Raw genomic sequence first — 27,457 nt, 5'->3', positions numbered from 1 at the left:
TTGGTGTTTGTTTGATTTTCTTTTGTTGGTTGTGTTTTGTAACTCATAAGAACAGTAAACAAGTGAAAGGTATAAGCTCGCCATAATAGGATAGTCTTTTATTCATTTTAAAAATCATCCGTATGGTAGTTGGTAGATTTTTTCTATTTGAGATTTCTTATTGTTGTGGTAGAGTTATGTGAGATTTCTTTTGCTATACATTCTTTACATACAATTTAATATGTCCATTTATGCTCTTGAAAATTGATAAAATATATATTTTGGTTCTGCATCTTTGTAACAGAATGGACAACCTCCCGTGATTTGCAAGCTTTTAAACCACCAAAAAAGATAAGGGTCTCTATGTGTAAAGTGTGGAGAAGTTAAGGCAGGTGAATTTCGAACTCATGTTTGTACAAGCTGTTATAATTTGAACAAGTAACAACTATATATTTTATGCAAATACTTGGTACATGTTTTATAAATTCTACACACAATTCTTGCAACATATTTGTTCCCTTATGTAACATTTATATACAATACTTGCAATATATTTGACAATCCCGCAGCAACGCGAAGACAAACTTTCTAGTATATACTAAAAGAGAAAAACGCTTGAAACACTGTTTATTTGTCAGTGTTCTTCCGTTTTTGCCCCTTCTTTGTTTCTGTGATCACTGTTTATTATACATTTTGATTTCGTTTTTACCCTTGTTTTGTCAGTGATGGACACGAGTTGCTGATGGTGGACGCGTGTTCTCTCTCAGATTTCTCGACCTCTCTCTCGAAGATTCCACTAAGGGGTGTGATATCCATACACCCCATTTTACTTTTCACGCACCTTTTTAATTTTTGGACGTCGGATTGGATGAATTGAAGAAGATCAACGAATAGAAATTATCAAGAGATGTGTAAGAAAGAAAATAGGTGTGCACACCCCTCCAGTAAACCTTTCCGTTTCCTTCCTGTTCAATAGAAATTATCAAGAGATGTGTAAGAAGGAAAATAGGTGTGTGCACCCCTCCAGTAAACCTTTCCGTTTCCTTCCTGTTCAGGTTTCTCGAGTTCTCTCTCTAAAATTCAATCTCTCTCCAAAATTTCATCTCTTCTCCTTCAAACCAGTTTCTCTCTCTAGAACTCCCTCGCCGCTGCCTTCTCTCTTTCACTTTCTTGATGAAAACGACTCATTTCCTAGCTCCTCTGTCACTTCCATGTCCGCCGTCGGTGGGTATTATAAGCTCACGGAGCTCTCGGTTTTGTTCATTTCTTTTTTGGTACCCCAAATGCTCTGAGAAAAAGGGATTGAATCGCTTGGTTTTTCGGTGAGCAAACAGAGCTGGGTTCTTTTGTGTTTTTATCGTGACTGATGGAAATTTGGTGTCTTTGGTTCGAATCTGCAGCACACAAGAGGAAAAGACCGCGACCCGTGAAGTATGACGACGAGAACCCGGTGGTTCAAAACAGTCCCATTTCTTCTACGGCCAAAGTGGTGGCTGATCAGCCTGCTAAAGTTGAGACTTCCCTTCCGAATTTGGAAAAAAAAAACCCAGGATCTCCAGCTGAAAATGGCGGGTCTTCGTATGATTTGCCCCACTCTCAAGCTGTTCCGGCATCGCTGGAGGCTCAGCAGGAGTCAATTAGGCCGGAGAGCAACACGGTGTCGAAGTCCAGGCCAGTGAACGATAATCGGAGAGTCGAAATGTTAAAACAAGCAAGGAGGAGCCTCAATCTCCCAAGAAGGAACCTACTGGTCTCAGATTGGATGATAAACGTGAAGAAATCACACTGACCAAACCGTGATAAAATACAGAGGTAACAAGAAAAACCCATGAATCCTCTTCTTTCACTGTACAATTTTAATTCAAATTCGGCACTGTTTAACCTTCTTTTTTTTTTTTTGCTGATTCAGAGATGTGAAGTTAAAGAGAAGGGGGGACTAAATCAATCTTCGATTTACCCGACCAATAATTCAACATTCAAGGAAGATGGTGAAAATCAGAACCCCAATCTATCAACCCCTCCAATGAACCAAGCTAAGGCCATGAAGGCAACAATCAAATCAAGCACAGAGAAGAAGCAACCAATTGAGAGCACAACGCCGAACAATGAGGTTCTTCCGAAGCTGAGAAGCACGCTGTCTGCAAGGAATATTATGCTTGGTCCCAATTACGATGAGGAAATTAACAAGACTGTGGTTTGCCTTTATTAGGTTTCTGTTGAAAGGTTGAGTTCAATGGAGAAATATGTATTTGGATTAGGCTCTGCTCAGGTGATTTTTTTTTTCATATTCGTTTCGGCCTGGCCATTAGTAAGATTTTCTATATTAGTAGTGGGGAAACAAGTTTCTATTAGTTTGTTAATATGGATTTTCTTTGTCATTTCAATGCAGTCATAAGCTAGGTTTAAGCCTCGAATTGGTTGCTTTGTAGCTGCCTAGCTGGATGTGCATTTAACTGCTTAAAATCTGTTGTTTCGCGTTGAGGACTAACTAGGTTCGCTAGATGCAAGAGTTTTATTTTTTATATTAGAAATTTAACCTCTGTTGCATACCTGAGGTGAGAATTTTTCTTTTATAATTTTTATTTACTACATCTAATGATCTTATTTATGAATTGCAGGAAAAAGTTGTCAAGTTAAGCAAACAATTGAGCCATTTAAAAAGTTTGGTGAGTATCTTATGTCTTGGTTTGTGTTCAAGCTTTGAGGTAGCCTAGCATCCAATCGCCTTTGGTTGATGAATTTTGTTTTGTTCATCTTCAAGGAATTGCTCATTTTTCTCTTCTCAGGTTTCCCGCCACCCAGATGCGGTCACAGTAGTTACAGGAATTGTAGGTTCTGCAGGACTGACGGTAATTGCTTTGTCAGTGAAGTTATAAATGTCAATTTTTCTATTGAAAAGAAGCGATAGATATAACTTTTGAAATACATAATATAAGAACTGAAAGACAAGGGAAGGTAGACGGGATAGCAAAGTTGTCTGACAAATCATAATGACTGATGATTTATAATGAAATTGAACAAAAATATTTTCAGAAAAGAAAAACAGTATTTGACTTAAAAATGAACATAAATCAAGAGACTGAAATTTCTCATCTTACCTTTTTTTCTTATCCTACAGTGGTTGCAATAGAAGCAGGGAAAGACATAGCATTAGCCAATAAAGAGACCCTGATTGCTGGAGGCCCTATTGTTCTTCCTCTTGCCCCCAAGCATAATGTAAAAATTCTTCCTGCTGATTCAGAACATTCTGCAATTTTTCAGGTATGAGACGTCTTCATATTGATATCATTCTAAGAATTTATGTACTCATATTGGATAAGTCTATTACACGCGTTACTTTTTGTTGGTGTTTGCATGCTGCATTTTCTTTTTAACTTTGTTACAATTTTGTTTCTTTGTGCTGTTCATTAAGCTTCACTATGACATGAGATTCACAAATATAAAATGATCAGGCACGCATAAAAAGAAAATGCAGCATGTAATAGACTTATCCGATATGAATAACAATGACTTCAATTTTGCTCATCTTTCTGATGCTTTCTTCAAAATTCTGTGTGCGATACAATAAAGCTTTTGCCAACTGAATCTAAACAAAAGCTTAACAAATTACAGGTGACAAAAAGCTCTTAATATGAAATTACACTACTACATAGCAGTATTTGATCAACCTATAATACATTTTTTTTTTCAACAGTGATGCAGAATGGTTGGTGTTGGAGTTGGAAATAAGTCGGCATTCGTATAGATTATTCTTTCCCTTCCTTGCACCAGAAAGTAAATATTATTCCAAGAAGCTGAAAAGGAATCAGTGGCTAACAAAGTCAGTGGCAATCGATCAAGAAGCTGAAAAGGAATCAGTGGCTAACAAAGTCAGTGGCAATCGATCAAAGAATGATATTGATCCTTGGTGGTTGAATCTTCCTTATGCTCTGGTATATCATGGAATTTTTCTTAGTTTTCTATCTTTATTATACTTTTTTCTAAGTTCTCCTGCCTGTTTAACAATTGGACTTTGCTGCAGGGTCCTTCGGTACAAAAGAGTTTCAACAGCTGGGCAGTTACAACAGTCGTTGAGTACTTCCATCTGCTTCCTTATGCTGCGATTTTGTGAGACTGATATCCCAGGTGTGTATTTTATCTTCATATGCTTGATAGTTTTATTTAGTTTTGATATATAATCAACTAGAAACACAATTCAGTTGGACGAATTCTGCGTTGTGACATACATGACATTCAGTTATGCTCTGTTTGTGATTAAGGATGTTTGTTATGTTTTCCCCTAGTTACATTAATACTGTGAAACATTTGAGTAAAAATCAATTTAGCGGAACTATATACTGGTAGAGATGTGCATATTAATCCTGCCTGAAGTAAAATTTAGAAATCTGGCATACTGAAAACCAATAGAGAATATGAAAAACCCAACTTAATTTTGTCAATTTGATTTGGTGCCTACAAATGAAATCTGGCATATTGAAATTTTGTAGAGTTAGATTATGAAAAATTCTCATTCATCTTTAGATTTTCATTCAATACAATTCATGTGCAACTTAGTGTGATTCAATTCATAAGTGATCCAATTCTGTTTTTAATTTCCTTCTCTTAATTTTTACTTCTACGTTGTAGAAAACGAAGGAGACATCATTAACGAAGTTACGAATTTGGGTGTCTTTAGTGAAACAAAACTGGATTGTTTTAACTTGGTAAAATTGTACACATAAAACAATCTCTGGGGTAGAGCCATAGCTTTTGAAAAACAATCCTTAAGAATGGCACACCCATATTTCCAATTTTTGTCATGTAATATATGAATGTAAATAGCACTTCCTTAACACATGGACATGGATGTAATATATGTATATAAACACCACTCTTTGGTGCATATATTTTTTGAGACTTCTGCATATTCAATTATGTTTTCAAACACCACAGCAACGCGCGGGTACACTTGCTAGTAAATTGCCTACAAATGAAGGAATGTTATTTGATTCAATATTAATTTACCTACAAAATATAAGTTATTTGCTAATCATAAATTTACATATAGGTAAATTAATTAGTATAATATTTTTTTTATTGACCTTATTAAGCATGTATTATTACATATATTAGGCATGTTTTATTGTTATTATATATTAGGCAATGAATTTATACCATTTTTTTTTTTTTTTGGTTGTTGTGTAAAATCATTAATTCTCCCTTACAATCAGCATGGAATTAATTGTGTACAACAAGCATTAAAATAGGGGTAGTTTAGGCATCCAAAAACTTTTAAATGTGTAAAGTCAAGCATAATTAATGGATTTGCTGATGTGAAATCTAGGCAATGAGCTTTGTTTAAGTAAAAATCTTATGGTGGGATATTTCAACACGCTCCCTCACGTGGAACCCAATTAGTGAATTACACGTAGAAGATTCACACATCAACAACCACATGGAGCGAAGAGAACTCAGCCAACATGCGGGGGCAAGTGAACCACAATCATTGTGCGGGGCAAAGGGAACCCACCTATCATGTGACAGTACGAAGCCGCTCTCAGGCTCTGATACCAAAATGAAATATGTCTATTACTTCGTTATTTTATTCATCATCTAGGGCTTACAATATATAGACACACATCACAAACAACTAGAGTGAGTGACTCAAAGTTATCTGATTAGGGACATTGAAAATAAGGACATTGTGTTATGGTACACAATGGGCTTTCATCATGTTCCATACCGAGAAGGTTTTCATCAATTCATTCTCCTTGCTCTTAATGCAAGAAAGATACCCCATAAAAGGTTGGGAGAAACTGAGAATGGAAGGCTAAGAAATTTTTAATTCAGCCGTTGAAGACACCCCTGTATATAGCTCATTCTGTATTCTTGTTTGGGATTGTTATGTATGAAACACTGCACATTCCCTTTAATTTTGTTAATTGTTTTCGTTTTGTAAAAACCACTTTTTCTAAAAGCGTTTTCATTAAAAGAAAGTTGAAATTTTATTGTAAGGAGTTTCTCATTCAAGTGCTAATTAAGAATGTTTATCCTTGCACCAAAGTCGTGTATTCAATTTTCCCTTCCACATGATTTAAGTTATTCAATACAATGGCACTATTATTGTTAAACCCTTGTGGGCCTTTACACACGTTTTCTTCAACTTGTAGCATGTGACATTTAAGAAAATACGGTTGCAATTGCAAAGACAGATGTGTAAAATGATGGCTCATGGTGCCCTTCACTTAATTATCAAAGAATCAAAAGCAAAGCAAAGCAAAGAAAAGCAGTTAGAATTAAATATGCTTGCTCTGAGTGCAAGGCAAAGGACTAGTGAAATGCAAGAAAAGTGTGAGTTGTCTCATTAAAGTCAGGATAACCCTCTATAAAATTGCTCCTTTTGTATTGTGTAATCCCAAACAGTTGGATATCCAGAACCAAATCTACACAAATTGATTCCTTTATTAGGAATTTGCAAAGCAAATTCATGACTGCCCTATTTATACCCTTAGTTTTGATCCTACAATGCTGCTTCACAGCTACCTCATCCCACCCCCTAGACCCTCTAACCCCAACTGAGATCAATACAGCTAGGCTCACAATTCAGAAGTCTCACATTGGAAATCTTCCTAACCTCACCTTTCATTTTGTTGACACTGAAGAGCCAGAGAAAGCTGAAGTCCTTAAATGGTTATCTTCAAGCAATAAAAAAAGGTCCACCCCTCCCCGCCAGGCCAAGGTGGTGGCTCGAGCCGGTGGTCAGACCCACGAGCTCATTGTGGACTTGGCCACCGGCTCTGTCATATCCGATCATGTCCACACAGGTCATGGAAACCCTCCTCTCACCTTTACCGAGCTTTTCCTAGCTAGTAAGCTTCCTCTCAGTCACTCCAAATTCATAAACTCAATTTCAGCAAGGGGATTGAATTTATCTGAAGTTTCATGCCTACCCTTTTCAATTGGATGGTATGGGGAAGAAATTACCAAGAGAGCCGTGAAAATCCAGTGCTTCTATAGAGGAGGATCAGTCAATGTTTTTGCAAGGCCTATTGAGGGAATAACAATGCTAGTGGACCTTGATTTGATGAAAATTACAGTGTACACTGATAGGTTCAGAGCTCCTTTGCCCAAAGCTCAAGGCACTGACTTCCAAACCCCAAAAGAAAATTCCAATTCTGGCCCTTGCAACAAAACGAAAAGTGGCTTCACCGTCTCAGGCCACGAGGTCAAATGGGAAAATTGGGTTTTTCATGTTGGGTTCAATGCTAGGGCAGGAAGTGTGATCTCTACGGCTTCTGTATTTGACTCCAGGAAGAAGAAGTACAGGAGTGTGCTGTACAAAGGGCACGTGTCCGAGACGTTCGTGCCATATATGGATCCTACAAGTGAATGGTATTTCAGGACATTTATGGACATTGGTGAATTTGGGTTCGGGAGATCAGCTGATAGTTTGCAGCCTCTGATTGATTGCCCGGAAAATGCTGAATATGTTGACGGGTTTATGGCTGGGGCTGATGGTCAGCCACAAAAGGTAGAAAGGGCCATTTGCATCTTTGAGAGGTACTCGGGTGATGTTGCAATGAGACATACTGAAATTAACGTTCCAGGCAAATTGGTAAGGGTTTAGGGTTTTGAGTTCGAATATTAACCTGCATGTGTACCAGGAAAAATAAAAGGTGTACATGTAATTTAAATTGGATGATTTTGTAGATAACAAGTGGGCAGCAGGACAAGAGTTTGGTGGTTAGAATGGTGGCTACTGTTGGCAACTATGATTACGTTCTTGACTGGGAATTCCAGCGAAGTGGCACCATCAAAGTTGGGGTAAGATTCTGTTGTTTCTCTCTTTCTTTTGTATAATGATAAATGCTCTTAACAAATTGAAGCATCAAAACCTTAAATGGATAGTGCTACTAAACCCATCTTATTATCTTATTTCTTTACCCACATTTTAAAACACATATTAACGATTTATCCTTTCTTTTAAAAAAAAAAACTTTTAGACTCCTATTTATAAATTCATATAATATTCTTATCTAAAAAATAGAAAACGACTAAAAAAACTGAAAAAGCTTAGCTGTTGTGGCCTATATTTAACTGAGGAGTGTGGCATAGAAAGAAAGAGAGTGGAGAATAGGCCATAGGAATTGTGTGTTAATTCTCAAGGATGAGAGAAACTTGCTTTCCAAGTAATACAAAGTCTATTAGGAAAGATCTTCTAGATCCCAAGGGATTCCTAATCTATCTCTACTTAGGATTTACAACATCACAATATGTATTAGAACATACTAGAAAGATTTGCCCGTGCATTGCTGCGGGATTAGAAATTGTGTGAAAAATTGTATTTCAAAGGTATATACACCTAAAGTTATATCACATTTAATTAAATTACCGCAAGAACATATTCATGCACTCAATATGGAAATTCATAAACTATTTGACAATATGAAATCAAGCAATCTCTGAAGATGATAATGGATCTTAGAAAGTAGAAATCCAACCTCATATATATTAAAACAATTAACAAATTATTAGTGAATGATCAGAAAAAATGTATAGAAAAGCAATTCAATTCCTTAACTTCAAAAGGGGAAAGATAAAGAAAAAAAGGTTCTAAGTTCTGAGTTTTTACCATAACGAAAATTATGATACTGTTTTAACATGAAATCGCATTGATTTCCATCACCCGAAAATTTCAAAAACATATAAATAGAAAACTGAGAAATAGCACATACCAGTTTTGTACATTACATTTCAGCACACATTCATGCGAAGGACTTAGAACTAAAGAAAGACATATGAAACCAAAATAAACACCTTTAGTCCTGATGGAATTGGAACATGAGGATAACCTACTCCTGAGAAATGAACTGAGAAGATTCATTATCTTTGCTGAAACCACAAAAGATAAAATTAGAGGACCTTGCACTTGGAATTCACCTGATTGAGCACTAAGCTCCAACAATTGGCTCTCAATAATCCACTTACCAGAGAAGGACCATGAGAATGACTTTTATTCTTCCATAAACAGGATGTTGATAAAGGTTATGCTTGCCCGGAATAACCGGATTGATAAAGTGAAAATTTTGACGCTTTAAGGTCTGAGCTAAAAGTTGAAGCTTCTACTTTCCAACGCGGGAGGAAATAACACTGAAAATGCACAAAACAAAAAGCTTGATTTCCAAACCATTAAAAGGAAATTAAGAAATTAATTTATATATTTAATTTGGGCGAGGGATTTGAACAGAAAACCCATTTGTTCCATCCTCCAGATTCATGCTTTTTTTTCTTCCCTTTTTGCACCCACTCCTTTCGACGATAATTCTCCACTTGTCTTCTATTTTTTTAATTATTTAACTAAATCAAAACATAGAATCACATTTTCTCAGCCACCAAACTAAAAATCAAAGCAGATAAGAAAAGTACACCCAAAACTTAGAAAAAAAATTAAAACACACACAATTAGAAAAATAGAAAACTCACTAGTAAATGTTTGATCGTATCCTTTACTTTTCCTAAAATCAAAAATCAAAACACATTAGAGAACCACAAATAAACCACAGAAAAAAATATATATTAAAATCCCATATGGGAAGAAAACCAAATAACTCACCAAAGAACTTTAGATCTCATAGGCAAAAAGACAATTCAAATTTAACCCAGATCGACAACCACAACGAAAATCACAGAGTCCATAAATAGAAGGAAAAGCAGAGGATGGAAAATTTTCCAGTAAGAAAACGACCATGGGTAAGAGCAATGTAAAGCAAGAAAACTGTCGTACTTAATCGGAGAGAAAAACCCGACAACAGCTAAGAACGATGGGCAGTAAGAATAACGACCACGGGGAAAGGAAAAAAACCCTAGGTTCCAAAAGAAGCAAAAGTTGAGAATGGGGAGATAGAGAGAGAAAGGAACGGAAAGAAAGGGGAAAATATAGACAAGCACAAAAGGGCAAAACAGCGATGAAAGACACGTAGTGATGAAAGACATCTCGAACAATCAAAAGCCAAAGCAAAGGAGGATGAAAGACACGTAGAACCAAAAGGTCGAAACAGGAGAGGATAAACGCATGGCCTTGGAGGGCAAGGAAGTCATTTTATCGTAGAAAATATGGCAAAAAAGTGGCTTAACAAACGAATTGAGGGGCATTTTGGTCTGCACACTGCCCTAGAATAGTACCACCCGAGTTTGGGTTTTAGTATATATAAAATGTCACAACACTCCCCCCTGAGTGTGCAAATACTCAAGTAGATGGTGCGTCAGATCTTCAGGCAAATGTAGAAGCAGTTAATGAAGTTGTCTCATCTAATCGGCACAAGTAGCGAATGCGAGTCTCAAAACAAATAGAAGAATGCATGAGTGGTAAAACCCACAAAACCTTGCTATGGCAAAACCCAAGGTGGGACAAAAGCCCATAGTCAAAGGAGAAAAGTGAGAAGTTGCATTAAGTCAAAACTATACGTATACGGGACACAAGTAGAATGTACACAAGGCTATAACCAACCCAGGATGGGTGCCTCGTCAAAACCTAGTCAGGTAGCAAAAACCCAGTGGGAAAAATGCTCATAATTATGGGAAAAAGAGTACATTAAGGTCAAATGAGTATACTTTTGGATGCTCTCCCTGAGTTTGACAAAACTTCCAAATGAAACTACAAGCATCGCAAGTGAGAAAGTTACGCATACCAATTCCTTGGACAAGTTTCTGGAAAGTAGACTTCGACAGTGATGTCGTGTAGAGGTCAGCAAGGTTGTCTGAGATTAGACTACTTGACTTCAATTTTCTGATGCTCATGCTGATGTAGAGATAATATGCTTGGCATTGACTTGTTAGATGTATCATGATATGGTTGATACATATAGCGTTGTCTTCATGTTATTGGAACTCAACAATGGATGAAATCGCTGAGAGTTCGAATATGTTCCACAAGAGTTCTCGACCATATCTTTCACGTGATGAGATACATTGAATCTTGGAACGATTCAAAGGTTTCGCAACTAAAGATCTATATCACGGACCTCCAAGATATTACAGTGTTCCTTAATGGTGAAGACATGACCATTCGGGAACGTACCTTGTGCGGTAAGATAAATAGTCTGATTTAGCGAATCCCACAAGGTAGGCATCATTTCGAAGATCAAGGGGGAGTGATCTATTCTGAGATGCATAAGGATAGATAAGCCCAAATCCGTATTAATGGAAAAATGTCTTTAACACCAATTTGGTGATGGCGTGTAGGCGTAGTGCTGCTTTATACCAAAAGATTATCAGTACATAAGATGTCCAATTTTAGTGCATTGAGCTAATAAGTACAACGAACTCCAATTGTCCTTAGATATGGTTGCCTCACATTCCAATATGGAACCTTATGCTCCATATCCTCCGTAAAGGTCTCATTTGCATCTAACGTACAGACGATCAGGATATACTCGGACACAACATCTTATGGGTCTAGTTTGAGTGGTGGACTAGAATACCGTTAGAACTAGCTCGAAACTTCAGGTCGAGGTAATGTCAAGTTTTCCCAAGCTCATTCATCTTAAAAGTCCGACTTTAGGTGCGAGTCAGTTTTCTCAACTGTAGAAATTTTGGATCTTGTATACACATAGGTATATATGTATACACATGGGTATATATCCCTAACTGATCAAATATTTACTTAGACGAGTATACCACATCTACCTGGATAGTTCTACATTTGAGAACCGATAGGGTGTTTTTGTGGTCTAGAACTATTTGAATCAGTACATATAAGTCTTTTGGAAACTCCATGTAGGTTTCGTATCAAGATCCCAGAGGTACTATAGCCACTTTTGTAATGTTGTAATCAATCACATAGCGTATGAGAGAAACCTTGTGCCACAAGGCGTCATATCGCACTATTTCATTCATCTTATTCGTCATCAATTGATTCTTCTAGTTGACCAATCAATTCTACGTTGACACTAATCAATGGAACGCAGTTCGTTGTCATTGCTTTTTATTTATGTTGGTAGTTACCATATAAATGAAACATCATCTATGATAATCTCATTCCAATTCCATATCTCATCTAAACTAGTATACCGGACCAAAAACTTCAGGTCTCGGGAGTAATCCGGATTTAATCTTATGAGATGAAAAAGATTGAGACATCGATCGAGGGGCGGATTCGTTCGTGCCACGTTCCTCTACTTTTGGGGAGATGAATCCTTCAAACCAAGTGATCTGCCACGCTTTTGGCGCATGACAGATTGATTGGCTAGCCGCCAATGTATGAGGGTCAGCCATAGTAGTAGCATTTCTGCTTTTGGGACGAAGGTCCATCGTACATTTGGTACCCATCTTTCTAAGCACATTTGTAGTTGGTATATGTGATCTCGTCACTATTGCTAGATCATAGGAAGCGTCTAGTTATACTATGACGATCTAGATTGGGATCGAGATGAGACATAGTAAAGACATCCACGATACTTCGCATCGTTCTTTAGGAAAGTTGACGTTCTTATCTTAAGCTACCAGCGGGAAGACTGTCTCATAAAAGTGACAATTCGCAAAATAAGGGGTATAGAGATCGTCTGTCAAAGGTTCTATTTAACGAATATTAAAAGGAGAATCATAACCGATATAGATTTCTATCCTTCTCTGAGGGCCTATTTTTTTCTTTTGTACGTAAGGGCGACATAAATGGCACATAGACCACACAACCAAAGACACACAAATATGATATGTCAAGTTCGTATCTGGTAACCAACTAACACACGCTTTATATGGTTGGGTCATGACCGGCCTCAGGTGGACCAACATGGTTGCTTGCAATATTACATGGCCCTAAGCAGAGATCGAGAACTTGGTATGTATGACCAATCAATCGCGCAATCATTTGAAGACGTTTAATGAATGCTTCTGCTGGGTTGTTCTGGGTATGAACATGGGGTGTTGGATGTTCAACTTCAAAACCCAACCAACATGCAATATCCATCGAAAGTTTTCGATGTAAATTCTCTAACTTATCCAATCGAATAAATTTGATCAAATAATCAGGATAGTAAGCCTTGAGCTTGTTAATTTGAGCCACCAGTGTGGAGAATGCAGCTTGTGGACAACAGCCACACGTGTTACCAATGTGTAGAAGCATCAACCAATACCGTAAGGTATCTAAATGGTCCGCAGGGTGGTTCAATTAGTCCACAAATGTCCCCTTGAATCCTTTGTAGAAAAGATGGAGGGTGATAAGGCATGATACGCTTCCAGGTATGATGTCTTTACTTCTGGTAAGAGGATGCCCAAAACGGCACATCACGGATCATCCTAGATATCCTAAACGTACATCCATAGCGAAAATTCCTTTGGAATCTCGGGCTTATAGCCGGTCACATAATGGGCCTGAATGGGTGTAATATATTCGTTAAGCGTTCCATCTTCTCTAGAATATGCTTCTGGCTATATTCATAGGAAGTGCAATATAGAAATAAACCAAGGAATTTTACTCCATTTTCTACATTGGTTTCAATATGGTAATAATGTTCTCGAATATCCTTAAAGCTCAAAAGGCGTTCTTTAGGAACAAGTGAGTATAAGGCTTCCTTTTATGGTAAAAGTAGTACCATTGGACAATATAGGGTAGTGTCATACATCACAATCAGGTTGGATAAGCCTGAAAGGTTTTCAGGGGATGATTAGGTATGAAGTTAGCATAGAACCAGACTGCTAACTTCCCCACAAAACATACTTAAGCATAAGTTAATTGTATTAGTCACATGTGGAAATTTTTGTTAATTAACTCTTAATCGAGAATAATAGTGAAATCGAAACACCAATCTTAAATCCAAGAACAAAATAAATTATTCACAAAGTAAACAAAATATACAAGGGGGTTTGGCCAGTATGGCCTTCCATGTCAAATTTCGCTCGCCAAATGTGTTAGGTGGAGCAAAATTAGTCTCATAGATTGACTATGGGAATGGTACTCCTCAACAATATTGGTAAATGCATAGAAAAGTGCATAACCAATGATTTAGTCAGTAAAAACGGAGTTAGATTCTGTAAGGTTGAGGTTCGGGAATACTATCCCGTATTCTTAAAGTTTTTAGGTCTTAGGTGCCAAGGATCATGCTTCAGGCATGATACCACCTCTTGGCAGGCCTAAATTCTACCATAGGTTGTAAAACAAACTCGAAATTAGATTGTATGAGACAGAGACAGACCCAGACTTGGGTTCGGTAAGCTCCAGCCGAAATTGGAGGGGTCTGTTCGGTAACCTCTGCGGGACCGGTCGATGCATCCCTGTCAAAACAGGGCACCACCATTCGGTAGACTCCAATTGAAACTGGGTCTATATCGTTAAATGCCTCTTAGCCGAATTGTTGGGGTACCTTTCTCTCACAGGTGTGGTAGTAATCAGATTCGAAATTTTGGTAAACTTCTGCTCTCTATACTACTAGTTTAGGAGCAATTTAGATATAGAAGGACAAGAAAGATTTTCTTCTGGTCAAAATTTGGTCAGCTATAAACTTTAGAATTGTACATATTCGTGGATGTAAAAGTTTCAATCATGTTTTGCTTTGGGCAAGAATTCATCTTTGCATGATTTGAAACGATCCATAGCGAGTCAAAGAACCATGGGGTCCTCAGTAGTGAGGTACTTCCATTTGATATGCTTCAGGCATAAGTCTTCGAATCAAGATCATGATGAAGGCTTATTCAGCTCTTCCACACCATAACTGGCTACAATAATTTCACAACTAGTCGTAGTCAAATGGGGTGTCACGTCTTGTATCCACATAAAGTAGTTTCTTGTTCGAAATTTCCAAATCAGTGAAATCGAACTTGTTAAGGTTTGACAATACACTAAATGGCGAAAACAAGAATGTGGTTGGCGTTTTAGGAAATAAAATTTCCATAAGCAGCAAAGTTAGAACATGCAGGTTCTAAGACATGGTTTGATTTAAATGGATTTAAGCATGGAGAACTTCGGGTCTTAACATAAGTGTTGAGTGTTAAGAAACTTCAGATTTCTATTGCACTTTTCCAAAACTTCGAGTTTGGAAATATGAACTACAAGTTCATAATACCTACAAACAAATGCAATATATACAAAACTATGCAAATAGATCTTTAGGTCTAGAATTATAATTTAATTGTTTGGACTTCGAGCCAAAATTAAAAGTTTGGCAAAAAAAATTAAAACCTATAAGGCCTAAAAAAAATAGGCAATATAATCAGTGGCACAAGGCATTGGACCAAAATCCTAATAGGCTTTTAAAAATCATGAAAGGGAATGGGATCCAAACCAAAAAAAAAAAGGCCTGGAATGGTCATAGGCCGAGAGCCAAGAAGCAGACCTAAAACTGGGTAAGGTCCAGCAGCCAAACGGGGGCAGCGATCGTGTGTTTCGCAGGCATGGATGCACCAGCGTGTGGCTGTGATCCGGTGCGGCGCAATGCAGAGGAACACCATAGCCATACGGGGATGTGATCATGTGATTTGTTGTGAACTGAGACTGACACACCCAACCCTGATATTCCCCGAATACCAGGGTAGACATGTGTTAGCCAACACCCGAAGGTGATGAAGCCATATTAGGATGCATGAGAACTATGAATATGAAAAAGACTTATAAATTCAATTGTAATAAATATGCAAATGAGGAACGTGTTCAGAGCATACAATCTAACTACAACACTAAAAAGCAAATAATATAAAATTTAATGAGCAAAGGAGTGGGTCCTACACCGAGAGCACTCGAAGATGCTAATGCGGAAGTGCCTTGACACCGGGATTATACGCCTCGATTCTAAGTCTTGAGGGGGTGCAAAACAAACATGAGTGAATCAAGTTGATATATCTATAATACTAAAACAGTTATCAACATACTAACCCCCAAAGTTTTATGAAAACTAATAACATAATGGGTGATAGGTTTTCTGAAACCCTAACATGCCATAAAAACTTTCATAAAAAATATGTCGTATATAGTGTGCTAACTAGTGGTATCAGTATCATCCGAAGGCTTATAGAACTCTTCTTTCAGAACACTTCCTTCACAAGTATCAATTGCCCGTACTCTCCTATAGCACTTAACCCGTAGGTCAATACAAGTATCATCACCAGTAGGCTCCTACAACACCCAACCTGAAGGTCAATATAAGTATCATTGCCCGTAGGCAAAACAATGACCACTAGATGCACACAAAACCTTGAATATACTCTTTCCAAACATAAGTACATATATCTCAAATCATCTTCATAGCATATAGTCATCCATCATATATACTATAAAGAAGTGTAAAGAAAACAAGTTCATAAATAGTGTATAGTCATCCATCATATATACTACAAAGAACATAAGTTCAATAAAATATGGTATTCCAAAATATTCGTGGTAAAGCATGATATATCATAAGTGTAAATCTAATTTACTCATAAAACGTCTCATAAAATGTAACCATTAAATCATGATCTTTATGTATGCATTTCTACTATTAAAACATGCATTTTAGAAGAGGTCCACTCACAGATACTTCGTCATCGAAGAACCGAACGAAATAGGAATGATGGATTCGCCGCTAATAATTGCACCTAAGCACATAAAGGGTACAATTAACAAAACTCTATCAAAACGATTGAATTTGGGAAAACGGACGTAAAAAACGGATCCAAGATGTCAAAATTAGCCTAGGAGGGGTCCCAGACAAAACCTGAAAAAGTCAATGTTGACAGTCAACGGTTAACGGTCAATAGTCAGCGTTGACTGAAGTTAACGGGTCCGGTCATCGGGTTTAGTGCTTAGGGTTTGGACTTGGGTTAGGATTAGGTTTAGGTGGGTTGGGTTTTGGGTTAAAAGGTTAATGGGTTTAAGATTGGGCTCGAGTTAGGGCCGAGTTACAAGGTCCATGGGTTTGGGTCACAAAGGTCGCGACTTGGGCTGAAGGCCCGTGGGTTTTGGGCTAGGTTCAAAGGACTTGGGTTGGGTTGACCCATTTTCAGGCCAATGAATTGGCCGATTTCCAGGCACCACTTCAAACGCCGATAACTTATTCGTTACTCAACCAAATCAAGTGATTCAACAACAAAAGTTGTAGTACTCAATGAGACAAAGAGAATGGTACCTTGTACGATGGATAACTCACCTTGGTTTGGCTGGAAAATGCCTCGAAAGGTGATTGTCCGCAAGAAAACTGTTAACTTGCTAGAATTTCTGGGTAAACTTTAAACGTCCATAACTTTGTCAATACTCAACAAAATTGAGTGATTCAAAAGACAAAATGTAGATAGGAATGTGGACAAGAGATTCATACCAAGTGGGCTGAAAGATGGCCAAATGACCATGGCCTGGAAATTTCCACGATCGGGAAATTTCCAAATTTGCATATTGACTTTCATTGAGCTTTTTCAAGTTCCTACACCACCAAAACCACCCAAAAACTTACTAACCATGAACCTAGACATGACCTACAATGATAGGGACCAATTTCGAGGCTTACCTTCGTCGGAAATGGCGAGAAATCGCCGAAGAAGATCCTTGAACAGTGCAACTCGGGGGTGAGTTTTTGAATGATTTTTCTTCTATTTTCTTGGTTCAAGAACTCGTAGGGACAGTGAGGGAAGGTTGTGGTGTAGTCTAGGTTGTTTTTGTGTGTTGTTGTTTAAGTGAAAACCCTCTAGGAGGGTTGGTTTTTTAGGGAGAAATGAGAGGGCTGAGAGTGAGGGTGAGAGATGAGAGAGAGAGAGATAGAGTTTTCTTTTGTCAAAAAATAAGAATAATAGGGTCACAGGTGCAATGGGGAATAAGGAAGGGACATGTGGGCTTTAGTGGCTCCCAATTTAAGAGTCAACAAGTCTCCAACTCAAAATAAAAGTCCCGAAATAACAGTTTAGGTAAAAACCCTTTTTTTCGGTAAAAATTCGGGACGGGTTGTCACAAAGACATCATGGCCTTACTGGCTTGTGTCATGTGGGTCGAGCAGGGAAAGACAACAGGCTGTTGCAGGCAAGCCCAAAAACAAAAACAAAAATTTGTTTTGTTGCGGGTTGTAACAAGCAAAGCTCATGAGGGATTTGGGTCAATTCAAGAACACCCTAACCCATGCTGGGTATGGTTGTCGAGGAAGAAAACCTAGTGTCGTCGCTGCTAGTGGGTGTGTTCGAGGACAGAGATGGCTTTCCGATCGAGTTGGGGTTCATTAGAGAAACTAGGCCATCGTCAGAGTGTTGAAGAACCCGACGTCTACGAACCTAGGGAACCCTCGGATTTGAAAATCATTTTTTTTTTCAAAATCCGGCTAGATTCATGTAAATCTTGGCCAAACACCAAGATAGGGACGACTTTAGGTCGTCGGGGAGGCAGCCACAATGGCTAGGCATGACTGCAGGCCATGCTTGAGTTAGTTTTAGTGATGGCGACGCCATGGAAGGTGTCGAGGTGGGTTTTGGGTGCATGAGCCATCATGGCTCCGTGGCTTGGCTCATAGCTTGGCTCAGCTCCAGCAGCTCAGGTTATTGGCTTAGCAGGCTGGGCTTGGCTGCTCAGGGTTAGGCGGCTTGAAGCTGCAGTTCGTCTGAGTTTAAAACCCTGATTTTGTTTTTTTTTTCTTTTTCAGGTTCAATTATATGCATAAATAATTTAATACTAATCTATATATAATTTCATGCAAAATCAATTCACACAATTCCGCAATTATGGATATAATGCATACATAATTTATGTAGAATCTAAAATTCGAAAAACGTAAAGTTGGGTCATACATTATGGTGAATGTTCATGTTATCAGGGCTACAAAAATATCAAGATAAAAACTGTTGTTTTGGAAGAACCTAATTGCGTGATGATATTGATGAATTGGTTTGATGCAGAAAATTATTTCTTCAATTTCGGCTTTCTATCTCCAAAGCTTGTATCACGTTCAACATAAGAAAAATAAATTGAATCAATAAAAGTATATGTATTCAAGAAAACCAAAATTTAATCAATTAAGATTAATTTAAATGTAATACTCCCCTGATTGAAGAATAACCACGTCAGATTCCTTAGCGCAATGGAGGAGCGTGCTGATAACGTGTTGTGGCTTATATTTAATTGAGGGGTGTGGCATAGAGAGAAAGAGAGTGGAGAATAGGCTTGAGGAATTGTGTGTTAATCCACTAGTCTTCGTGCCTATATTTATAGTAATAAGGAGGACAAAAACTTGCTCTTCAAGTAATAAAAAGTCTATTAGGAAAGATCTTCTAGATCCAAAGGATTTCTAATCTATCTTTACTTAGGATTTACACAATCATAATATGTATTCAAACATATGTCAACATTAGCAACCTTTTCCCTTCCCCACCCCCATCTCTCTCTCTCTCTCTCTCTCTCTCTCTCTCTCTCTCTCTCTCTCTCTCTCTCTCTCTCTCTCTCTCTCTCTCTCTCTCTCTCTCTCTCTCTCTCTGAATGTCCTTTACCATCTTGAAGAAAAGCTCAAATGGGTTGCAGCATGTACAAATCTAATTTGAATTTCTAAGACTCCAGTTAATGAGGAAAAACCGAAAGCGATTGAATTGGTTTTATCATGGATGCTTGGTTGTGAGAGAGAATGGCGTTGTTTTATTTTTTTATTTTATTTTATTTATGAAGAAAGCTTCGACACTGAGTTTGATGCTTTCTAGTTAGACCAGAATCTCTAAGATGGCATGGTGCCTTCTCTGAAGATGGTCATTTGGATATAGCCAAAGTGCTTGGACGAATCCAACGAGGGGGATAGAAATATAAATAGAGGTAGATAGCATTTTTGTAAAGTAAAAATATAAGTGAAGGTGCTTCTCTTTGGAAAGCTGAAAGAAATCTGCAAGTTTGAATCTCTGATTCTCTATGTTGATAGAAAAAGTACACCCTGCTAATTAGTTTATGATTTTGTTTTTGTCTTAAAATGTTTTCAATCGTGAACCTAACTTTCGCTTACTCATCATTTGACGGTTTTATCCATTCTCAGGCTTAACCCCGGTGATGAGATGTTAAACCTAAGCTACTCTAAACTTGTTTTAGAGACTTAAAGAAAAAATAAAACTGTTTTAGAGAATCGACTTAGAATTATCCACTTTGTTGCCAGGTGGGTTTAACAGGTGTCTTGGAGGTAAAGGCAACTTCATACACAAGCAACGACCAAATAACGAAAAACGTTTACGGAACCTTGGTATCAGAAAACACCGTCGCCGTTAACCACGACCACTTCCTCACATATATGCTAGACCTAGACGTCGATGGTAACGCCAACTCCTTTGTCAAGGCCAAGTTCCAAACGGCAAGAGCAAGTACCGTTAACCCAACATCACCAAGAAAGAGTTACTGGAAGGTCTTTTGGGAAACCGTCAGGACTGAAGCCGAGGCGAGAATTCGGCTCGGCTTGGAGCCTGCCGAGTTGTTGATTGTGAACCCTAATAGTAAGACTAGGCTTGGAAATCAGGTTGGTTACCGGGTGATTACAGGACAGCCAGTAACTTCTCTTCTGGCTGATGATGATTACCCACAGATTAGGGCTTCTTATACTAAGTATCAAGTTTGGGTGACTGCCTATAATAAGTCAGAGAAGTGGGCTGGAGGGTTCTATGCTGATAGGAGCCATGGAGATGATGGCTTAGCTGTTTGGAGCCAGAGGTACCTTTCTGCTTTCACCTCCTTTTCCCTTTATCTTTTGCTCTTTTAGATTACTAGTAAAGAGGTCATCAATATTTGTAAAGTTAATAGTAAGATCAGTGGCTCACCGCGTGCAAACGAATTTTAATTTACTTTTGATGTCTTGTGAGACTCACATGCATCAATTACCGAAAATTGCTCAATCTCTGTCGTAGCAAACTTCATGTATGAACATCCGTGTTGTATAGTGTTGATTTTGCGTCAAATTTGATTTAAGAGGAAACATTTTCATGTGCAGGAATAGAGCTATTGAAAACAAAGATATAGTATTGTGGTACACAGTGGGATTTCATCACATTCCATGCCAAGAAGATTTCCCAGCTATGGCCACCCTTCATGGCGGATTCGAGCTACGCCCTGCAAATTTCTTCGAATCCAACCCATTGCTCTAACAAAGCTGCCCTTTTGAAGGGAAGTTCTTAGTTATGACAGAAATACTTTATAACACCATTCTTCAAAAGTTTAATTAATCATGGTTTGTTGTGAAAGGGACAAGGTGTTGTATACATACGTTGGGTTTCTTCACTTCTCTGCATAGTTGTAAGTTTGTGTTCATAAATCTGGACTGACTGGTGGCTCGGAAGGACTTTAGTAAATCACATCTGCAGAGATTAGTTTTAACTCTTTTTAAGTTTGTAAAACTGAAACATAATACAATCAATGAAAGTTTAATTTATCATTCGTCTCATATTCTTATGCATTGCAATACTTTCTCCTATAAATATGTTATTATATACTAGCAATAATAGTTTTGAACTCTCTTCTCTCCTTAACAATAATAATTTAAAAAAAAAAAAAAGATACTAGCAATATTGGGTGGGCAAGAAGAAGGTTCTTAGTGTAGCGATTCTTTTAAAGTTTTGTAACAACCAACATCTCAGTCCGCTACTAGCTATGTTTGGGAGTAATGTAAATTCTCTTAACCACATAGACTACGAACCCCACCAAGATATTGATTTCCCAAGTAATAACACTTGTTTGTTCATGGTGACATGGATTGGAATGAGACTAGGTATTCAATTTGTAATGGAAAATTTGAAATAAATTAAAACAAACTGTAATGGGATGAAAACACTGTCGTTGTTCTCAATTTTCCTATTCCTGCGCACACAAAATAATCACCATTCACACCAGTCAACAAAAAAGAACAAGAATCACAAGCATTCTGTAAACTCTTTTTGTTTGCATTAACCAAATTTAATCACAATTTATCACCTATTGGTCCACACATCGAATGTGTCATCTCCTCTACTTTGATCAACGTGTATTCCTCCTGCCCATTTTTCAGACTTGTTGTATGATGTAACCCACACATTGTACTTAGTGAAGCGCCGCGGATTTTCCATGCATATGAAAACAGTTGTTGACAAGTGAGGCCACAATATTTGCTAGGCGAGACCACTACACCAAAAACTACCTTTGATAGCATGTTTTTATAGCATGTTTAATGAAAATGCTATCAAATGTTATGTTACAACATTTAACACCATTTTGATAACTTAATATAGTGTTTCTAAGCAGTACGCTATCAAAACTTAATATCTCTGATTAAAAGTTTCATTTTTTGATTGTGGGTTATTATTAGTTTATCTGTTTATTGGATTTCAATAATAGACTTGATTGCAATTTGCATAAGCACACTGTGTGATCGGATGGATATAGGCATCTGATTTGATCAGTGAGAGAACCTTTATCCCTGTAGCTAGAAGTTGGCCTCCATGGAGTACATTTTGACCTGGTTTGGTACTGAGGTGATTCTGAAAAAAGCTGGTATAAAAAAAAGCTGGGAGCTGTTTTTGTGTTTGGTAAACATTCAGCTTCAGCTTTTTTTTTCACAGTTTTGGATGAAAACAAGCCAAAAATAAGAAGTTGCAAAACCTAGCTTTGAAAAATCGGTTTTTTTTTCACATCTGTTTTACATAAAAATTTACCAAACACTATAATACTGTTTTTTTTTTCAAAAGCACTTTTACAAAAAAGTTTACCAAACACTCTACTGCTTTATTTCACAGCTGTTTATTCTTACAGCACAACAGAATCAGCTTTTTTCAAAGCACAGCAATACCAAACCAGCCCTTTAGCTGTTATGGTGCAGTGGCTGGTAGGTTGTATAACAATTCAAAAACTGCTCTAGATGCTTCCTATATGATCCCAGATGCTATGAATTGTATAAAAATGCTACAAAAAAACTCCTATAGCATTTGAAAAATGCTATGGAAAAAATTTATTATAGCATTTTGGAATTGATATACTAAATTTTTCATAGCATTTACAAGCTATAAAGGGTGATTATAACATTTTACACTTTCTATATCATGGCCTAGTATAGCATGAAGAAGCAAGCGGTCTTTTATCACAGTGGTAGAAAAGTATTGTGCTCTTGCATGATGACGTGAATTCGAACCTTGTCGGTTAATATTTAATCTAACAAAATCTATTGTTTCGAAATAAAAAATTAAAAAAAAATAAAAAAAAAAATTGAGAAAATGCTATGGGACACTTTCTATAGCATTTCTGGGTTTGTGATGTAATGATAGTGAATAACGGGTTGAAGTTAAAACATAAAACACAATATTCATTCTCCACCCTAATATCGAAACTAATAGTGAGTGACCATGTATTTTCTGGTCACCAAGTGAACATTTCTGAACCAATGTAACCCTAGTTATGGATTTTCCTTGTTTACACATAATTAATTTATTGTCCATCTTTGAAATAAACGGATCTTCTTTGATATAAAATCTGTTACTCAGAATATTCATTTACAAGAAGAGCCATGTCGTAGATGTTACAGATACAATTTTCAGAATCTTAAAACAGCTCTCTGGTTGGGGATACTCGACTGAATGTGTTTAATTTTAAGCCTACTTCCTCCATCAAACACCGTCTCCATGATATAACTGCCGTCAAACTTCATAAGAACAGCTATAAACCTACGGGCAGCAGAAAACAAAACTTTGAAAGCAGAGTAGGTGGGTGACTGTCCGTGACTGTTACAACTTATCAGACTTCCATAACAATAAACAATGTACTTGGCCTTACCATGATTTGAAACTACGTGCCTCGGCGATACTCCAATTGCTTTGTATTCTCTAGTAATACCTATCATAGAAAACCCATATTAAAATTCCAATAAAGATGGCAATACTGCAACAAGAAATGAAGCAAACTCTCATTGAGCAACAAGCACTGTCCAAATACAGAGGCCACATGTCAAGGCAGAACTTATCACTGCGGGGGCGGAAAAATAGAGCAAAAAAGTGCTTACTTCTCGAATATATGTTGCAACTGCCTTGCAGCCCTCGATTGCAAGTTGCATTACATTTTCAAAAATGTCCAATGGTAATTTAGCATCCATCTGCATCAACGATCATCACGAATAAGTGGTTTACAAAAGGCGCTACAAAGAAGACACTGTAGATGCCAACTAACACAACAATTGTAACTTACCATTGTGAGAACAGATTGAGAAACAAATATGACAATTACCTGAAGAAGAGTCACTTTGTCCAACTTTGGCATAATGCCTAAAGTGACATCAGCGCCTCCAGCACTATCTTCTACATAGTTTAAATCTGCCAAACCAGCAACAATAAGCTCACATGAATATTACAATGGCCTTACAGGAGCCATACAAGCATAAGGTAATGTAAAAGTTTACCAAGTAGAGGTGTGCTATTAAGGTAGCCAGCACTACAGGAAGTAACAAGGTCACGCATTGGAATTCCAGCATCTGAAAGGGCCAGGGTTGCAGCATTGATACATGCAGATCTAGTACCTGCCAAAGATAAAATAAATAAAATAATCGAACTCAAGGATAGATCTTTCCATTCTTCAGTTAAAACAGTGAAGCAACCTGTTCAAATCCAATAGTATTTGCTAAATAGTAAATAGTTAGCATTCCAACCGATACACATATAACAGGGACAACCATGGCACTTTGTGAACAGTGAACACTATCGTTCACATCTCTATTTCCATACGATGCAACAACAGCAATAACTGTTAATGAACTGCCTGCAGCATAGGTTGACCCTCAAACACGAACTACCTCAATAGTAGTTAAAAAACTGAAGCAAACTAACATCTTTAAATTCAAATACAAGTGGTTAACGTACATGAAATGAATTGAGGAGACTTCGTTTTTCAGAAAATAAGCCTGGATCTACAAATATCTTGACTCAAACAGGACCAAACATTCACACACACAAAGGAAACATATCATATAGGACCTATGGCTGCAAAGAAACATCGGGATTTACCTCCATCTGCTTGGAGAACTTGCACAAAAATATCAATCTGCAGTAAACAGATACAAGGCTCAGAAAAGAACAAACTAGACATTCATTGAAGAAAAGTTCCCAAGATGCATCAGTCGAACCTGAGTCCGAGGCATTAAATGTGTCATAATGCATGCTTCCATGGTTTGCCGAATAACAAGAGAAATCTCTGTGGATCGTCTGGAGAGCATCAAATATACACATTTTAATGCTATAATTTAATTTAGTTATGGATACAACACTCTTATGTTGAATTTTATATTGATGATGATCCAAACAAAGCATGTATGAATATGAAATAGAATAGAATATATCACCTATCACCCTTTGGCTTCCTCATGCGATCTCCAGTACTAAAATTTGCCATGGTGTACTCACATCGCACCTAAACTTATTAACAATTGCAAACGAAATTACATTTACAAACATTACCAATGCCTGTCAGGTTTATCATACTAACCACAACATAGATAAGTTTAACACACAGAGACTGAGATGAGAACTATTACCAGTGCCCTGTCATTCATCTGTTGGCTCCTATTTTGGACCTAGAAAACAAAAGTATATTAACAGCTTGAATGAATTAAAATTGAAAATTGTACAAGACCTTTTAAATGATAATGAGTACCATGCACAAGATCATTAAAATTTTAGCTCGAAATTATAGAATGAAGAGAAAGTGTTGGCTAACCTCTCTAGGGCCATATACTGCAGCAATGACTTTGGTGTTCCCCATCTCAAACACAGCAGAACTGAAATTTGATATGAAAGATCAATTTTTTTTTTTTTTTAAATTACAAAGATTAGAAAAGAAGAATCAAGGCCTTAGTAATTCAAACCCGTCAGCTTTGTCCACAACACCAATCTCTCCTCGAATTTGTCTCATCTGGGATCAAAGAAAATATATTTAGTTCATAAATATAATTGAAAACTTATAACGATTATGATTGAATAAAATGGAAAATTGAGAGATGGAAAAATACTTCCATGGGCCGCCGACCATCTAAGCGAAGACCTTCTGGGCTCACGTACTCCATCTGTTAGAACTTCGTAACAACCAACTTAGGAAACCCCATAGATAACAAAGCAATCACTGTCTAAAATTTAAACGCCATGACAACCAAACTGCAAAGTTCCATAAATTAATGCATAATGGCTTTGTTTCAGCAACAATATGGCTACTCTATCATGGTTCATGCCTATACTTATCAAAAAAATTAGACAAACAAGACGGAAGTCAAGAAAAAAAAACACTTAACTAACCAAAAGGAAGTAATTCAAATAAAGAACGCTAACTCTCAGAGAAGAAGCTAACTTTGTTTTCACCTTCCCTTCAACACCCTCAACAACTCTTACACTTGTACGAAAAAATCAGTAACGAAAGGACCACCTTTTATCTTTTAATCATGAAACCCATTACAGCAGAAACCGTTCTCAATTAAGACAATGAACGGGTATGGTGGAATACTCAAATCATTGGAACCCACAATAATGCAGAATAAAACCCACAATAATGTTAATCGTTATGGGCATTTCCATTCGAGGCTCATCTCAATTGTCCCATGTCTGTGACACATACTTGCCTACCAACCTTCGATGCAAATATTAAAAAATTTCAAAATCTTTTTTTTTTTTGAGCAAAATTTCAAAATCTAAAACATAATCAATCAACAACAATCCCATATAGTTAATCTAAACCCTACTCAAAACCCACAACTCCAATTCCTCTGATTTTAACCCAAGATTTTACTACGTAGGCCTCAAAGACACACACAAACAAACCCTAGCTTCCCTCATGGCTCTCACCCCAAAACCCCAATAGAAAAATCAACATATTAAACAAGGTTTTAAACTTCCATGAAAAAATAAAAGCCAGAAATTAGTAAAATTACAAAACTTAAGCGAGTTTAGGCAAGAGAGTGAAGAGGGTGCGTGAAATTGCAATGGGTTTCAGAAGAAAAAAAATAGAAAAAAAAAGGTGTGATTTTTCATTGAAAAAAATAAATAAAAAAGCGAAATTTCTCATTATTATAAGCTTAGTTAAATCCTAAATAGTAAAATTAAGATAGAAAATGAAAGGAAGCGGGAAGACCTGGGTGAGAACTGAGAAGAACAACTGCAGATTTTACAAGGAGAAGAGTTGAGATTCAGAATACAGTGGAGGGTTTAGAGAGTGCCGCCTGGGGTTTTACAAAGGGTGGAAGCATTGGGCTGAAACCTGGGCCTATTTTAAAAGGTTGGGCTCTTTTTTATTCGGGTCAAACAATGTCTAAGGTCTGTTTACGTACGTAGAAATTAGAATCACAATATCAATGTGAATGAAACAGGGATTAACATGAACTGGGTCAAGAGGTGATTTTGAACGGATCGGATTCGAAATAATGCTTCTAATTTTCATTTTTAAAATTTAAAAATCAAATAGGATTGGGATCCTAATTTTTAAATTTTTATTTTTTGTAATTTTTGGAATCAAAGTAACTCGGAAATTTTAAAACATAATTCATAAATTTTGTCGGATTTTGAATATTCTCGAACTTTTTCGTACATGCAATTTATTGTTCTTTCA

The 27,457-nt window shown here is 37.2% G+C and overlaps 3 protein-coding genes across 6 annotated transcripts; 2 read left to right on the top strand and 1 right to left on the bottom strand.

Annotated features, from left to right (window-relative positions):
- Positions 1 to 988: 988 nt before the first annotated feature.
- LOC103935979 (1-deoxy-D-xylulose 5-phosphate reductoisomerase, chloroplastic-like) lies at positions 989 to 3,822 on the top strand. 4 transcript variants are annotated; one of them, XM_048572026.1, is made up of 8 exons: positions 994 to 1,203; positions 1,380 to 1,791; positions 1,889 to 2,089; positions 2,189 to 2,248; positions 2,598 to 2,645; positions 2,766 to 2,828; positions 3,091 to 3,240; positions 3,674 to 3,822. In XM_048572026.1, exons 3-8 carry the CDS (start codon positions 2,003 to 2,005, stop codon positions 3,674 to 3,676), a joined length of 411 nt encoding a protein of 136 aa, XP_048427983.1. In that variant the 5' UTR covers positions 994 to 1,203; positions 1,380 to 1,791; positions 1,889 to 2,002; the 3' UTR covers positions 3,677 to 3,822. The 4 variants fall into 4 exon arrangements, 3 of the variants coding, with proteins under 3 accessions (XP_048427985.1, XP_048427984.1, XP_048427983.1); XR_007253661.1 differs by having other exon boundaries at positions 989 to 1,791; positions 3,098 to 3,195; XM_048572027.1 differs by having other exon boundaries at positions 992 to 1,791; positions 3,091 to 3,195.
- A 4-nt stretch (positions 3,823 to 3,826) lies between these two features.
- LOC103935980 (primary amine oxidase 1) lies at positions 3,827 to 21,311 on the top strand. The gene is made up of 6 exons (XM_048572025.1): positions 3,827 to 3,911; positions 4,001 to 4,104; positions 5,303 to 7,573; positions 7,669 to 7,782; positions 20,028 to 20,572; positions 20,850 to 21,311. Exons 3-6 carry the CDS (start codon positions 6,446 to 6,448, stop codon positions 21,001 to 21,003), a joined length of 1,941 nt encoding a protein of 646 aa, XP_048427982.1. The 5' UTR covers positions 3,827 to 3,911; positions 4,001 to 4,104; positions 5,303 to 6,445; the 3' UTR covers positions 21,004 to 21,311.
- Positions 21,312 to 23,320: 2,009 nt separating this feature from the next.
- Positions 23,321 to 27,091, bottom strand: LOC103935981 (exosome complex component RRP41 homolog). Its single transcript, XM_009345813.2, has 13 exons — positions 26,984 to 27,091; positions 25,875 to 25,928; positions 25,731 to 25,777; positions 25,583 to 25,643; positions 25,401 to 25,439; positions 25,209 to 25,276; positions 24,993 to 25,071; positions 24,874 to 24,910; positions 24,273 to 24,389; positions 24,101 to 24,186; positions 23,880 to 23,969; positions 23,654 to 23,713; positions 23,321 to 23,544 (listed from the first exon to the last, which is right to left on the bottom strand). The coding sequence occupies exons 2-12, from the start codon at positions 25,926 to 25,928 to the stop codon at positions 23,666 to 23,668; spliced, it is 726 nt and encodes a 241-aa protein (XP_009344088.1). The 5' UTR covers positions 26,984 to 27,091; the 3' UTR covers positions 23,321 to 23,544; positions 23,654 to 23,665.
- Positions 27,092 to 27,457: the final 366 nt, after the last annotated feature.

Source organism: the organism of the source record quoted next, unplaced genomic scaffold (genome assembly GCF_019419815.1).
Source record: "Pyrus x bretschneideri cultivar Hongxiangsu unplaced genomic scaffold, Pyrus_bretschneideri_v1 Contig6, whole genome shotgun sequence".
Lineage (NCBI taxonomy): Eukaryota > Viridiplantae > Streptophyta > Magnoliopsida > Rosales > Rosaceae > Pyrus > Pyrus x bretschneideri.
This window is presented reverse-complemented; position numbering and strand designations above follow the sequence as displayed.

Excerpts from the sequence above, each read along its gene's own strand:
- LOC103935979 (XM_048572026.1), top strand. The coding sequence starts at position 2,003 with ATGAACCAAGCTAAGGCCATGAAGGCAACAATCAAATCAAGCACAGAG. Across the intron at positions 2,646-2,765 it reads TGAGCCATTTAAAAAGTTTG|GTTTCCCGCCACCCAGATGC; the intron begins GTGAGTATCTTA and ends TTCTCTTCTCAG. Across the intron at positions 2,829-3,090 it reads TAGGTTCTGCAGGACTGACG|CCTACAGTGGTTGCAATAGA; the intron begins GTAATTGCTTTG and ends TTTTTTTCTTAT.
- LOC103935980 (XM_048572025.1), top strand. The coding sequence starts at position 6,446 with ATGACTGCCCTATTTATACCCTTAGTTTTGATCCTACAATGCTGCTTC. Across the intron at positions 7,574-7,668 it reads TTAACGTTCCAGGCAAATTG|ATAACAAGTGGGCAGCAGGA; the intron begins GTAAGGGTTTAG and ends ATGATTTTGTAG. Across the intron at positions 7,783-20,027 it reads GTGGCACCATCAAAGTTGGG|GTGGGTTTAACAGGTGTCTT; the intron begins GTAAGATTCTGT and ends CTTTGTTGCCAG.
- LOC103935981 (XM_009345813.2), bottom strand. The coding sequence starts at position 25,928 with ATGGAGTACGTGAGCCCAGAAGGTCTTCGCTTAGATGGTCGGCGGCCC. Across the intron at positions 25,440-25,582 it reads CAGTATATGGCCCTAGAGAG|GTCCAAAATAGGAGCCAACA; the intron begins GTTAGCCAACAC and ends TTTGTTTTCTAG. Across the intron at positions 24,187-24,272 it reads TAATAGCACACCTCTACTTG|ATTTAAACTATGTAGAAGAT; the intron begins GTAAACTTTTAC and ends CTGGTTTGGCAG.